The sequence below is a fragment of the Salvelinus fontinalis genome, chromosome 8 (assembly GCF_029448725.1).
Source record: "Salvelinus fontinalis isolate EN_2023a chromosome 8, ASM2944872v1, whole genome shotgun sequence".
Taxonomy (NCBI): domain Eukaryota; kingdom Metazoa; phylum Chordata; class Actinopteri; order Salmoniformes; family Salmonidae; genus Salvelinus; species Salvelinus fontinalis.
In genome coordinates, this window is record NC_074672.1 from 22,377,477 (window position 1) to 22,390,720 (window position 13,244).

At 46.9% G+C, this 13,244-nt stretch overlaps 1 protein-coding gene across 2 annotated transcripts in view; it reads left to right on the plus strand.

The window, feature by feature from the left end:
• Positions 1-13,244, plus strand: part of nphp4 (nephronophthisis 4) — a 208,250-nt gene that overhangs the window by 102,030 nt on the left and 92,976 nt on the right. For both annotated transcript variants that reach the window (XM_055931730.1, XM_055931731.1), the window contains exons 9-10: positions 11,379-11,570; positions 11,741-11,885. In XM_055931730.1, the coding sequence (XP_055787705.1) occupies positions 11,379-11,570; positions 11,741-11,885 (337 nt within the window). The remainder of the gene's footprint in view (positions 1-11,378; positions 11,571-11,740; positions 11,886-13,244) is intronic.

Here is a 13,244-nt window from a genome sequence, read left to right on the forward strand (position 1 = left end):
TGCGGATGCCAAAACATTGCATTTTACTCGACTAAACACGCTTGATGGATTCTTCTCCCAGAAAAATTCTTTGCCATTTTCAGCAATGAGGCCTATGTGTGCAGTGACATCGCTTGCTATTATTGTTTTCTGTATAACTTTCTGAAAAAGTTTCCCTCTCGCTCGTCTTTGCCTCAGGCGACACTTTCTCTTTTTCTCTCTCATCTCCACTGTTGTTGCATTACCATATGCGTGTTTACTTCCAAAATGCAATTTAATGACACTTTTCCCCCCTTTTTTTTAAAATATACACCCAATTTCTTGACTACCGGTATATATTTTCAAAATATCTGAAGGGATTTCTTGACCCTAGTTTCTGAAAGGATTGTTTTTCTAACCAATGACTGTCACATAACATTTACACATTTACATAGCTAAAGGCAAGCTTTTTTTTATCAGTTCATCTGAATATGGTAGTAGAGGGCATAGACCAACATTCAGTATTATCACCCTAGAATCTGATGGCATGGATACAACATCGCTCTGTTGTCACGACAGGTCGTTCATTGTATTGTAGCTGAACATGACTCACTGAGTAAGATTACAGAATGAGTCAGTGCCCCTGATCTTGGAGGTGTCACCTACTCATTTGTACTGTGTAGATCCAAGGAGGGGGGCTTGAGCTTACTAAGACCAACGGCCAAATGTCCCCCCTCAAGCCATCACAATTAAACCGCCTACATCCGCTCCTTGGCATAATGTTGAGCTCCCTCTACTAGATGATTGCAATATTCACTCAGTGAGAGAACACAATCCTTCAGCTTACTTCTGCCATTGAACGATGTTGACTGTCTGTATACAGTATGTTCGTGTTCAAAGATTAGCCGCATAATAAATGTTGCATTTCCCTCCCGGCTTCAGCCGTACAGTACCTATTTATAATATCCCTGTTTGTTTGTTTACTCAGATGATGATTGAAAAGCCGTATTGAGAATCTCCACAAGATGCTTTTATCTGCCCAGTTGAGTTGCTGCTCTATGCAGTTTGTGTAGATCACACCACTTTGATGCCTATACGGAGTGCTCTTTCAAAATCTCACACAGAAAATTGGGTTAGGGAGTTAACTGTCCCCTGAATGGGTTCCTTTTGTTCCATTGCTTGTATACTATCCATGGGCTGTGTTTGATGGTGGTTAACTATGTAATAAAGGGTTCTTGGAATGTATCTTGTTGAAAGAACCCTCTCTGTGCCAGTTAACAAGAGTGTTTGGGTTCATGTTGATGCTATCGTGGCAGTTCTGAATTCTGAAGGCTGTGCTGAAGAGCTATCTATGCAGAAACATGCCCAGTTTCAAAGGGTTGTTCGCCTCCAGCTCGTGTGGATATAAAATGCCTGTCTTTAATATGCACTAACAGTAATTTAGTCAAGTTTGAGCCGTTTTCTAGAGTTGGAAGACTTTGGAAGTTTGTGATAAGAGGAGAACGCTGGGCAGATAAGAGCATTCTCTGCACTGTAGAAGACGCCTGTAATTGGTGCTTTGTTTCCCCTCACATTTGCTCCTCAGATATCCAACCAGCATTTCTTCCCACAGGTCAAACCCAAACCGAGAATATTCATTAAACATTACAGAACAAAGTGTTAGACCATGTGCTAGACACGACAGTCTGCTCTGAGCGAGAGCTCAAAAGAGAGGGTGTTGAAAACAGACATTAGATAAATTGCCTCATATTTTTTACTGGCTACTTCCACCACACAATAAACGTATCTCTCCCTAGTTAAAATTTACTTACATAATCATCACTTTCAAAATGGACTCGCTTGAATTAATATTTCTTATGAAACATCTTATTAATTCGACCTCGTGAAATGGAAAAACAGGCAGTGCCTCCTGGGAATATATATGGCTATCTGTTTTACGGCCCCCATTTTCGAGTTTCAATTTAGTGAAGTAGCAGTTAATGTCTGCACTTGCGGGGGGAATACAGTGCATTCGGAAAGTATTCAGACCCTCCACGTTTTGTTATGTTATGTTAGTCTTATTCTAAAACGGATTAAATAGTTTCCCCCCCCCATCATTCTACACACAATACACCATAATAACAAAGCAAAAACAGGTTTTTGGAAAAGTTTCCAAATAAAAAAAAAGTAAAAACTGAAATATCACATTTACATAATTATTCAGACCCTTTACTCAGTACTTTGTTGAAGCACCTTTGGCAGCGATTACATCCTCAAGTCTTCTTGGGTATGATGTTACAAGCTTGGCACAGCTGTATTTGGGGAGTTTCTCCCATTCTCCTCTGCAGATCCTCTCAAGCTCTGCCAGGTTGAAATGGGGAGCATCGCAAAGCTATTTTCAGGTCTCTAGAGATATTCCACATAGGGACTCTGGAGCTCTGTCAGAGTGACCACCTGGTTCTTGGTCACCTCCCTGACCAAGGCCCTTCTCCCCTGATTGATCAGTTTGGCCAGCAGCCAGTTCTAGGAAGAGTCTTGGTTGTTCCAAACTTATTCCATTTAAGAATGGTGGAGGGTGGCCACTGTGTTCTTGGGGATCTTCAATGCTGCAGAAATGTTTTGGTACCCTTCCCCAGATCTGTGCCTCGACACAATCCTGTCTCGGAGCTCTACGGACAATACATTTGACTTTACGGCTTGGTTTTTGGTCTGACATGCACTGTCAACCTTTTATATAGACCGGTGTGTGCCTTTCCAAATCATGCCACAGGTGGACTCCAGTAAAGTTGTAGAAACATCTCAAGGATGATCAATGGAAACAGGATGCACCTGAGCTCAATTTCGAGTCATAGCAAAGGGTCTGAATACTTATGTAAATAAGGAATTTCTGTTTTTTTCTTAATTTGCAAACATTTCTCAATCTGTTTTTGCTTGGTCATTGTCACGTTCTGACCATAGTTCTTGTGTGTTTTCCTTGTTTTGTGTTGGTCAGGACGTGAGCTGGGTGGGCCATTCTATGTTTTGTGTTTCTATGTGGGGATTGTCAATTGGCCTGATGTGGTTCTCATTCAGAGGCAGGTGTTTGTCATTGTCTCTGATTGGGAACCATATTAAGGTAGCCTGATTTGTGTTGGGATTTGTGGGTGGTTGTTTCCTGTCTTTGTGTTTCTCTGCACCAGATAGGACTGTTTCGTTTTGCCACGTTTGTTATTTTTGTATTTGTATAGTGTTCACGTTATTCGTCTCTTTATTAAAATCATGTTGAACACGGAATACGCTGCGTCTTGGTCCGATCCCTGCTACACCTCTACAGACGAAGAGGAGGAAGGCTGTCGTTACAGAACCACCCACCAAACTCGGACCAAGCAGCGCGGTAACAGGAAGCTGCGGCAGCAGCGGCAGGAGCTAGCAAGGCAGAGCGGCTGGAAGCCCGAGAGGCTCCCCCAAAAATGTCTTGGGGGAGGGGGGCACACGGGGAGTGTGGCTGGGTCAAGTAGGAGACTTGAGCCAGTTCCCCGTGCTTACCATATGGAGCAGTTGGCGAAATTGAGGTACGAGTCTGAGAATGTGGAGGAGTTATTGGACAGATTGGAGAAAAGTGAAAGGATGGGAGATTATGAGACATTCGATGAGTTGTTGGTAAAATTGGAGGAGGCCGAAGAGAGAGAGCTGTTGGTTTGGCGTAGTATACACGGTACTCGCCCTGAGGTGTGTGATTACCGTGGAGAGTGGGAGTACGGGCAGACACTGTGTTATGCGGAAGAGCGCACGGTGTCTCCTGTACGTGTGCATAGCCCAGTGCGGTACATCCCAGCTCCACGTATCGGCCGGGCTAGAGTGGGCATCGAGCCAGGTGCCATGAAGCCAGCTCAACGCAGCTGGTCTCCAGTGCGTCTCCTCGGGCCGGTGTACATGGCACCAGCCTTACGCATGGTGTCCCCGGTTCGCCAGCACAGCCCAGTGCGGGTTATTCCACCTCCCCGCACTGGCCTGGCTACGGGGAGCATTCAACCAGGAAAAGTTGGGCAGGCTCGGTGCTCAAGAGCTCCAGTACGCCTTCACGGTCCGGTCTATCCGGTGCCGCCTCCTCGCCCCAGTCCAGTACCACCAGTGCCAACACCACGCACCAGGCTTCCTGTGCTTCTTCAGAGCCCTGCTCCTCCTCCACGCACTCGCCCTGTGGTGCGTGTCTCCAGCCCAGTACCACCAGTTCCGGCACCACGCACCAAGCCTCCTGTGCGTCTCCAGAGCTCTGTACGCCCTGTTCCTGCTCCCCGCACTAGCCTTGATGTGCGTGTCCTTAGCCCGGTACCACCAGTTCCGGCACCACGCACCAGGCCTACAGTGCGCCTTGAGGGTCCAGCGTGCCCTGTTCCTGCTCCCCGCACTAACCTTGATGTGCGTGTCTCCAGTCCGGTACCACCAGTTCCGGCACCACGCACCAGGCCTACTGTGCACCTCAGCAGGTCAGAATTGTCCGTCTGCCCAGCGCCGCCTGCGCTGCCCATCTGCCCTGCGCCGCACGTCTGCCCAGCGCCGCCTGCGCCGCCCGTCTGCCCAGCGCCGCCTGCGCCGCCCGTCTGCCCAGCGCCATCTGAGCCGCCCGTCTGCCCAGCGCCATCTGAGCCGTCCGTCTGCCCAGCGCCATCTGAGCCGCCCGTCTGTCAGGAGCCGCCAGAGCCGCCCGTCTGTCAGGAGCCGCCAGAGCCGCCCGTCTGTCAGGAGCCGCCAGAGCCGCCCGCCACTCAGGAGCCGCCAGAGCCGCGCCGCCAGTCAGGACCCGCCAGTCAGGAGCCGCCCGCCAGTCAGGAGCCGCCCGCCAGTCAGGAGCCGCCCGCCAGAGCCGCCCGCCAGTCAGGAGCCAGCCGCCAGAGCCGCCCGCCAGTCAGGAGCCGGCCCGCCAGTCAGGAGCCGCCAGAGCCGCCCGCCAGTCAGGAGCCGCCCGCCAGTCAGGAGCCGCCCGCCAGTCAGGAGCCGCCCGCCAGTCAGGAGCCGCCAGAGCCGCCCGCCAGTCAGGAGCCGCCAGAGCCGCCCGCCAGTCAGGAGCCGCCAGAGCCGCCCGCCAGTCAGGAGCCGCCCGCCAGTCAGGAGCCAGCCGCCAGAGCCGCCCGCCAGTCAGGAGCCAGCCGCCAGAGCCGCCCGCCAGTCAGGAGCCGGCCCGCCAGTCAGGAGCCGCCAGAGCCGCCCGCCAGTCAGGAGCCGCCCGCCAGTCAGGAGCCGCCCGCCAGTCAGGAGCCGCCCGCCAGTCAGGAGCCGCCCGCCAGTCAGGAGCCGCCCGCTAGAGCCGCCCGCCAGAGCCGCCCGCCAGTCAGGAGCCAGCCTCCAGAGCCGCCCGCCAGTCAGGAGCCAGCCTCCAGAGCCGCCCGCCAGTCAGGAGCCAGCCTCCAGAGCCGCCCGCCAGTCAGGAGCCAGCCTCCAGAGCCGCCCGCCAGTCAGGAGCCAGCCTCCAGAGCCGCCCGCCAGTCAGGAGCCAGCCTCCAGAGCCGCCCGCCAGTCAGGAGCCAGCCTCCAGAGCCGCCCGCCAGTCAGGAGCCAGCCTCCAGAGCCGCCCGCCAGTCAGGAGCCAGCCGCCAGAGCCGCCCGCCAGTCAGGAGCCGCCCGCCAGTCAGGAGCCAGCCGCCAGAGCCGCCCGCCAGTCAGGAGCCAGCCGCCAGAGCCGCCCGCCAGTCAGGAGCCGCCCGCCAGTCAGGAGCCGCCCGCCAGTCAGGAGCCGCCCGCCAGTCAGGAGCCGCCCGCCAGTCAGGAGCCGCCCGCCAGTCAGGAGCCGCCCGCCAGTCAGGAGCCGCCCGCCAGTCAGGAGCCGCCCGCCAGTCAGGAGCCGCCCGCCAGTCAGGAGCCGCCCGCCAGTCAGGAGCCGCCCGCCAGTCAGGAGCCGCCCGCCAGTCAGGAGCCGCCCGCCAGTCAGGAGCCGCCCGCCAGTCAGGAGCCGCCCGCCAGTCAGGAGCCGCCCGCCAGTCAGGAGCCGCCCGCCAGTCAGGAGCCGCCCGCCAGTCAGGAGCCGCCCGCCAGTCAGGAGCCGCCCGCCAGTCAGGAGCCGCCCGCCAGTCAGGAGCCGCCCGCCAGTCAGGAGCCGCCCGCCAGTCAGGAGCCGCCATTCAGTTCGGAGCCGCCATTCAGTTCGGAGCTACCTCTCGGTCCGGAGGAGTTTCCTCGGTCCGGAGGAGTTTCCTCGGTCCGGAGGAGTTTCCTCGGTCCGGAGGAGTTTCCTCAGTCCGGAGGAGTTTCCTCAGTCCGGAGGAGTTTCCTCAGTCTGGTGGGGCCCATTGTTAGGGTTCTTAGGCCAAGGTCGGCGGCGAGGGTCGCCACTCAAAGGACGCTAGGGAGATGGACAAAGACAATGGTGGAGTGGGGTCCTCGTTCAGCGCCAGAGCCGCCACCGTGGAGAGATGCCCACGTTCTGACCATAGTTCTTGTGTGTTTTCCTTGTTTTGTGTTGGGTGGGGATTGTCAATTGGCCTGATGTGGTTCTCATTCAGAGGCAGGTGTTTGTCATTGTCTCTGATTGGGAACCATATTAAGGTATCCTGTTTTGTGTTGGGATTTGTGGGTGGTTGTTTCCTGTCTTTGTGTTTCTCTGCACCAGATAGGACTGTTTCGTTTTGCCACGTTTGTTATTTTTGTATTTGTATAGTGTTCACGTAATTCGTCTCTTTTTAAAATCATGTTGAACACGGAATACGCTGCGTCTTGGTCCGATCCCTGCTACACCTCTTCAGACGAAGAGGAGGAAGGCTGTCGTTACAGTCATTGAGGTATTGTGTGTAGATAAGGACTTTTTATTTATTTAATCCATTTTCGAAATAAAGCTGTAACGTAACAAAATGTGGAAAAAGGGTATGAATACTTTCCGACTGCACTTTATGACATGAAAAAGTTTTTGCCCCTTTATGATTTTCTAAATGTTTGCATATGTTTGATTTTGAATGTTATCAGATCTTCAACCAAAACCTAATATTAGATAAAGAGAATCTGATTTTACAAATAACCAAAAAATTAACAATGTCATGCAACACCCAATTCCCCTGTGTGAAAAAGTAATTGCCCTCTTACACTAAGTAGCTGTATTGACTGCAACCAAATGCTTCCTGTAGTTGTTGATCAGTCTCGCTGTGGAGGAATTTTGGCCCACCCTTGCATGCAGAACTGCTTTAACTCAGTTAGGATTAGGTCTGGACTTTGACTAGGCTATTCCAAAACTTAAAATGTTTTTTTTTTTTTTTGCCATTTTCATGTAGACTTGATTGTGTGTTTTGTATTATTGTCTTGCTGTATGACCCAGCTGCGCTTCAGCTCACAAACGGATGGCCTGAAATTCTTCTGTAGAATTCTCTGATAGAGAGCAGAATTAATTATTCATTCTATTAAGGCAAGTTGTCCAGGTCCTGAGGCAGCAAAGCATCCCAGAACCATAATTTTCACCAGGCATAATGGGACCCATGTCATCCAAAAAGTTATGCTTTTGATGTATCTGTCCATAGACCATTCTTCCAACAGTCTTGATCATCCAGTTGCTTTCAGGTGCTTTTTGCACAATACTCAATGGGTCCCATTAAAAGCCACTGCACCTTCATCTTGACACTCCCCCACCATTGTAACATTTTTGGGGAACCTATAGAAATGCATTTATTAATGTCTACATTTGTTTTTGCCACATTTATTCTATTACAGACACCCTAATGAATCATTTTTAATTATATTGTGTGCTAAACTTTTTTAAATTAAGATATATATAAACAATTTCCTTTAAGTGTAATTCTAATGTTACTGTCCCCACTTGAAACATTTCATTGAAATACTGTAGAATTCCATTCATTCTTATGAAAAGCCTGCTTCTTCTGGGGAGTGCCAATAGAGAGCAATAGTAACAGCGTCTATTTGTAGGCACTAACTCCACAATGGCTTGTTGACCAAAGCCTATGGGGAAATTAATGGAGTTTTTGTAGTGTTATTGGATGAAAGCACAAAATAATGTATCCTAAGCCTGTGTTAACCTCAGACCTTATTTTCGGCGTTTATCCCAAAACTCTATTCTTTCCCAATTCATTTTCCACATTGGAATTGCTGAACAAATCTGATGTAACTCATTTCCGTTTTTTAAGACTACAAGCTGGCGAGCTCTGTATGGCGGACCGGTGGCTTCAAAGCCTCTCATTGGCCAATACATAGCATCAGCAATCCAGGGTTTATTTATGCTGTATACATAATTGGTCAGGATGCAACCTTGAGGGGCATTATTCATCTGTTGTTGAACGAAACACTTTCAGAATGATTTTATTTCTCTAGAATACTGTATCTGACGTGGCCTTGGCACATGCAGGATTTCTTATGTATTTCGTCCTCCCTACCTGTGATTGATTACTTTGGTCTGAGGCTGACCGGCTTAATAATCGATTCTGCGAAACTGCTCACGGGAATTACATTTTTTCCATGAATGGCTGTCTTCAGAGGGAAGTAGAGGCACCACGGGACTCATTGTAAATCATGTTTAAGCACAACAAATCTGCTCCTAAAGTGCACGTGTGACTGTTCTCAGGTAATGGGGGGAGATGTATCACTTGTATTAAGGCCTACTGTAGAACGGGGCTAGCTAGGAAGTGCACGTGCGTGTGTGCGTTCGTTCCTTAGTTCAAACATAGAAGGCTCATGATATTTGAGGAGTTGTGCAATATCAGTAATTAATATGACGCAAATATCAATGAATACTACAAGTGCTGAACATCACAACATGAACATTAAAGGGATACTTCAGGATTTTGGCAAAGAAGCCCTTTATCTACTTCCCCAGAGTCCGATGAACTCGTGGATACCATTTTTATGTCTCTGGTGCAGTTTGAAGGAAGTTGCTAACTAAATTAAGATATATATAAACAATTTCCTTTAAGTGTAATTCTAATGTTACTGTCCCCACTTGAAACAATTCATTGAAATACTGTAGAATTCTATTGTAACTGCTAGCATGCTAGTAGATACCATAGACCTCCAGTAATTGTGCTTGTGCTAGTTAGCATTGGCTTGAAAAACGACCTCTAACTTCCTTCATACTGGATGCAGAGACATACAAATTGTATCCATGAGTTAATCTGACTCTTGGGAAGTAGATAAAGGGCTTAATTGCCGAAATCCTGAAGTATCCCTTTAAATGGTATATATTGTTTTCTACGTAGTCCTCTTTCCCCCTCAGTTTGCCTTCAAAGATTTTTTTTCCCATTTTAGTTTACTTGCTAAGCCTCCCTCTTCATTTGAAACACCAAAACTATCCCTGAATTCGATTCAGGTGGTTAACAAGGTAAACAAATGAAATCCCAGGAGATTGACATCTAATTGTACCTACACACTGAAGAAGGCTGTAAATCTGAAATGTCAGTGTACACTATCACTGATGCAGTAAAATAGAGAATAATGAAGTAAGCTTTATGCAACATATTTTTGAGTGCGAACCCATTACACCTCTTTGTTCGTCTAGTTTTTATCGACCCCCAGTTACAGAACCCCTGATCATGACCACATTGCCCATACTATGGCCTATAGACCAATGTCCTATAGACTGGACATGCTTTAGTAACATTCCTCTGGGACTCCAGCAAGGTTATTATATTAAAGGAAAACTGAAACTAAAATGAAAACTAAAATGGGAAAACAATTTAGTAAACTGAAATAAAATAATTAAGAAAAACATTTGAAAAACTATAACAATACTGAAACTATATTTGACTGCAAAATGAACTAAAATAATAAAAAACATGTTTTAGTTTTTTTTCCTTCTAAACTTCAAAATGAAAGTGGGTTTTCAATCTTACTTTTTTATGGAGTTTTCAAGCTTCTGAATCTGGCGGGTAAATGCTGCCAGTATATGCCGACATTTCAAATAGGCTAGCTTGTGCATCACTATAGCTATGAGTAGAGTTAGTGATAGCTCTAATAGGGAAGAAATCAGAGGGCGTGCTTGAGTGTGAACCATAGGTGTGAACAATGGTGGCAGCAAAAAGTTAAACAATGCTGGAAAGGACAAAAGCAAATGTGTTGTAGTATCAGCAGCGTGTGTGGAACTGGGAAAAGCCAACCAACCTCAAAGTTCATCTGAACAGTACCCACAAAGAAATACAAACAATTTCAGGATAAAGACAAGGTGAGACAGTCACCAGCTCTTAGTAGCTGCACATCAACTGTAACGTTAGGACAATCCACTTTAGCCATTTGCTTGTAAATAACAGAAACATGGCAACCTAATTCAAATGAGTTTTAAAAAAATAAATAGAAGAAGCACTCATTAACTTATTCATCCAGTCTGGCAAGTCCACAAGACTGTGCTATTAGCCAGCCTTCAGAAAATTCAACCAAACACTTGATCCCAAATGTAATACTCCTGGCGCTTCTAGATTAAACGGGGGGATTGCTTTGCAAATGGATACAGCAACCCAGAAAGTTAAGGAGATTCTGAAAGAGACATCGAAATAACCATGTGTGTAGACGGATGTATCAAGAAAGGACGGCGGACTGCTTCGTTTATGGGCATATCAGCCTGCTTCAACGAAGCACAGCATGTGTGTTGCTCAACCTACAAGAGAAGGTCTTACTCGTCATAACTGACAACTGGGCAACATAGTCAAGTCTCATTAAGATTTGATTTATAATTTAAACACAACCAAACCTATGACCTGACCCATCACCTTGGGTATTACGGCCCCACAGTGGGAACATTTGATATCCCCCAAAACACAAACTGTAGGCATACAACACATAAATGGCTCCTAGCCTACCTACTTTCTTTCCCTAACACTAAAACTGAAACTAAATAATATAATAAGTTATAAAACTCAAACTAAAACAAAATTAGTAAATCAAGAATGAACTAACTGAAACTAAACTAGAAATAAACAAACTAATAGAAATAAAAACAAATAGAAAATCACAACTATAATAACCTTGGACTCCAGTCTTGCCTGAAGCGAAAGGACAATGCCCTCAAATTGGAATTGCTGGACCACTATTGTTTTTCCTCAGCCATTTCATTTTCGTCTCTTTCAACCATGATACAATATTTGCGGAGAAAGCCATTGGAGCAAATGGAACTTTTTTCGACTGTCGAGAAGACCTTTGACTGATAAGGACCTCTGACGGTATACTGACTTCTAAACAATTTCCGCTGCTCCTGATCGGAATACTAACAGGAATGGTATAAACTCCCACAAACAAAGATGGCTAGTATTCAGTTATTTTTCTACATTTAATTATTCTGTAGCAGCAGTTATAACATATAGACTACAAATGCTTGCTTACTTACTTTATGAATCCTCTTCATCCCTTTCGGAACATAAGGTCACAAGGAGCTCTCCACTTCTTCCTGTCTGGCAAAGTGTTGGGCCTCGCACTACATATAATGCTTGAAGTTTTTCTTTACCTCTAAAGGTTCTACTGACTCTGGGTGTTTTTGGGTTCCAAAGCTCTCCTCGACCTCCACAATCTCCCGGACAGCCTTCATGCAGTGCCTGCGCTGGGGGATGTGGTGCCCCTTCCAGGAGTGGGGTGCCCTGAGGGCCGAAGAAGTGAAGCTTAGTCTGCAGGGCGGCTCTACGCCCAACCCCTATGGAGTCATGGCCTATACCTCTTCCTCCAACAGCCAAAGTCCTGCCCAGGTAACACATATTTCTCATAATGTGTGATATTAACCAATTCATTAGATGAGATGATGGATCAGCTGCTCATTTGGCAGTCCCACACTGACTTCTCTTTCTATCTCCCTTTCTGTCTTTCTCTCGCTCTGCCTCTCTCGCTTTCTGTCTGTCTCTCTGGTCCTCTCTCGGAGGTGGTCGATGAGAGGGACATGGTCAGGTTCCGTCTGTCTTCCAGCTCAGTGCAGAAGGCCTCGTCCAGCACAGCCGTGTCTCTGAGGAGGAGCAGGACAGGACAGGAGGAAATGGCAGCACAGCAGAGGAAACCTCCCTCACCAGGTACATATCATCACGGGGGGATATCTCCATCTGTATCAGTCATGGATGGGACTCTTCCTGATTAATCAGGAATTCCTGCTTTTCTGGACATTATCCTTATTAACATTTTTATTTGAACTGAAGTATCCAATAGCCAATATCCAGTTTTTTCTGCTTTTCTATGTTGTCTTAATCACATAGCAGACATGTATCAGTAGCCTCAGTCACAATGTCCTTTTATTTCTCATAATGGCTTTAGTCTTCTAAAAAACAAACAGTTTTTTTCCCCCCAAACGACTGACACATTCTGAACTCCTAAGTAGTGAAGAGATTCCCTTTTGAAAATGGCTGACATAGAAAAGGTTATTTCTAGTTTGAATTGGACTATGAAATCACTCCAAACGTGACTGCCTGTGTTTGTTTCCTCACCATAACTGATTTTGTTTATCGTAACAGGGAAAGCATGGCATGCCAGAAAGGCTGCTCGCAGACCAACATGCATACTTTACAGGCACACACACTGCCACAGTTAGTCACCCCTGGAGAAGGGCTTCAAAGTTCTGACTACCATCCATCAGAAGCAATATGCATAATGGGACTCCCAACCACCGCAGTGTTATCTCATTGGCACCACCTGCTCTCTACAGGATTAGAATGCTCCGACAAAGAAGTAGAATATCCGGAAGAGACTTTGGCCAGGGCTCGATATGGCCCCTTGATTTTGAACAAGCCTGACATCGGTATCTCACGCTAGCTTCTGCTCCGGAAAAGAGTTGAGTTGCAATCCGAACTCATCAGACTTGAGCCTTTTTGGTAGGCTACGTATGCAGCAGAACCGGAGACATATTTTGCTATCATTCGTGAAAGCACTGATGTGTTACTGTCTATGTATGGCACTCATAACAACAACGGCTAATGATATGACACTATTGTATTAGGGTACAGTTGCAACCTATATTGAAGGCACAGTTATTAGATCTCTTGTTCTATTAGTTATATTATTTCAGCTCTTTCCCAGAAAAGAGGTTGAAACCTCGAGAGAATTCCTGGTAAAAGAAAGGTTAGTTGAATTGCATTATTTATCTCCCATACTGAGCTTCAGAAAGATATTTATTTTATTTCATTTCATTTTATTTGAACATAAAAAGAAATAAAATAATAATAACTTTCAAGTGTCACTTATTGGAACTTCGAGCAGTTGTCCGTCACAGAATTGATTATAAAAGCCTGGTAAACACTTGGCACTCAGACACTCAGTCCATTGTCGTTGACAGAGGGTATATCTTGACTCTGAGTGGACTCTACATAGCCAATGATTTCCATCCTAATGTTGTCGTTCGTCAGCTTATCTTCCTACGCGGAGAATGGAGTTGATTGAGG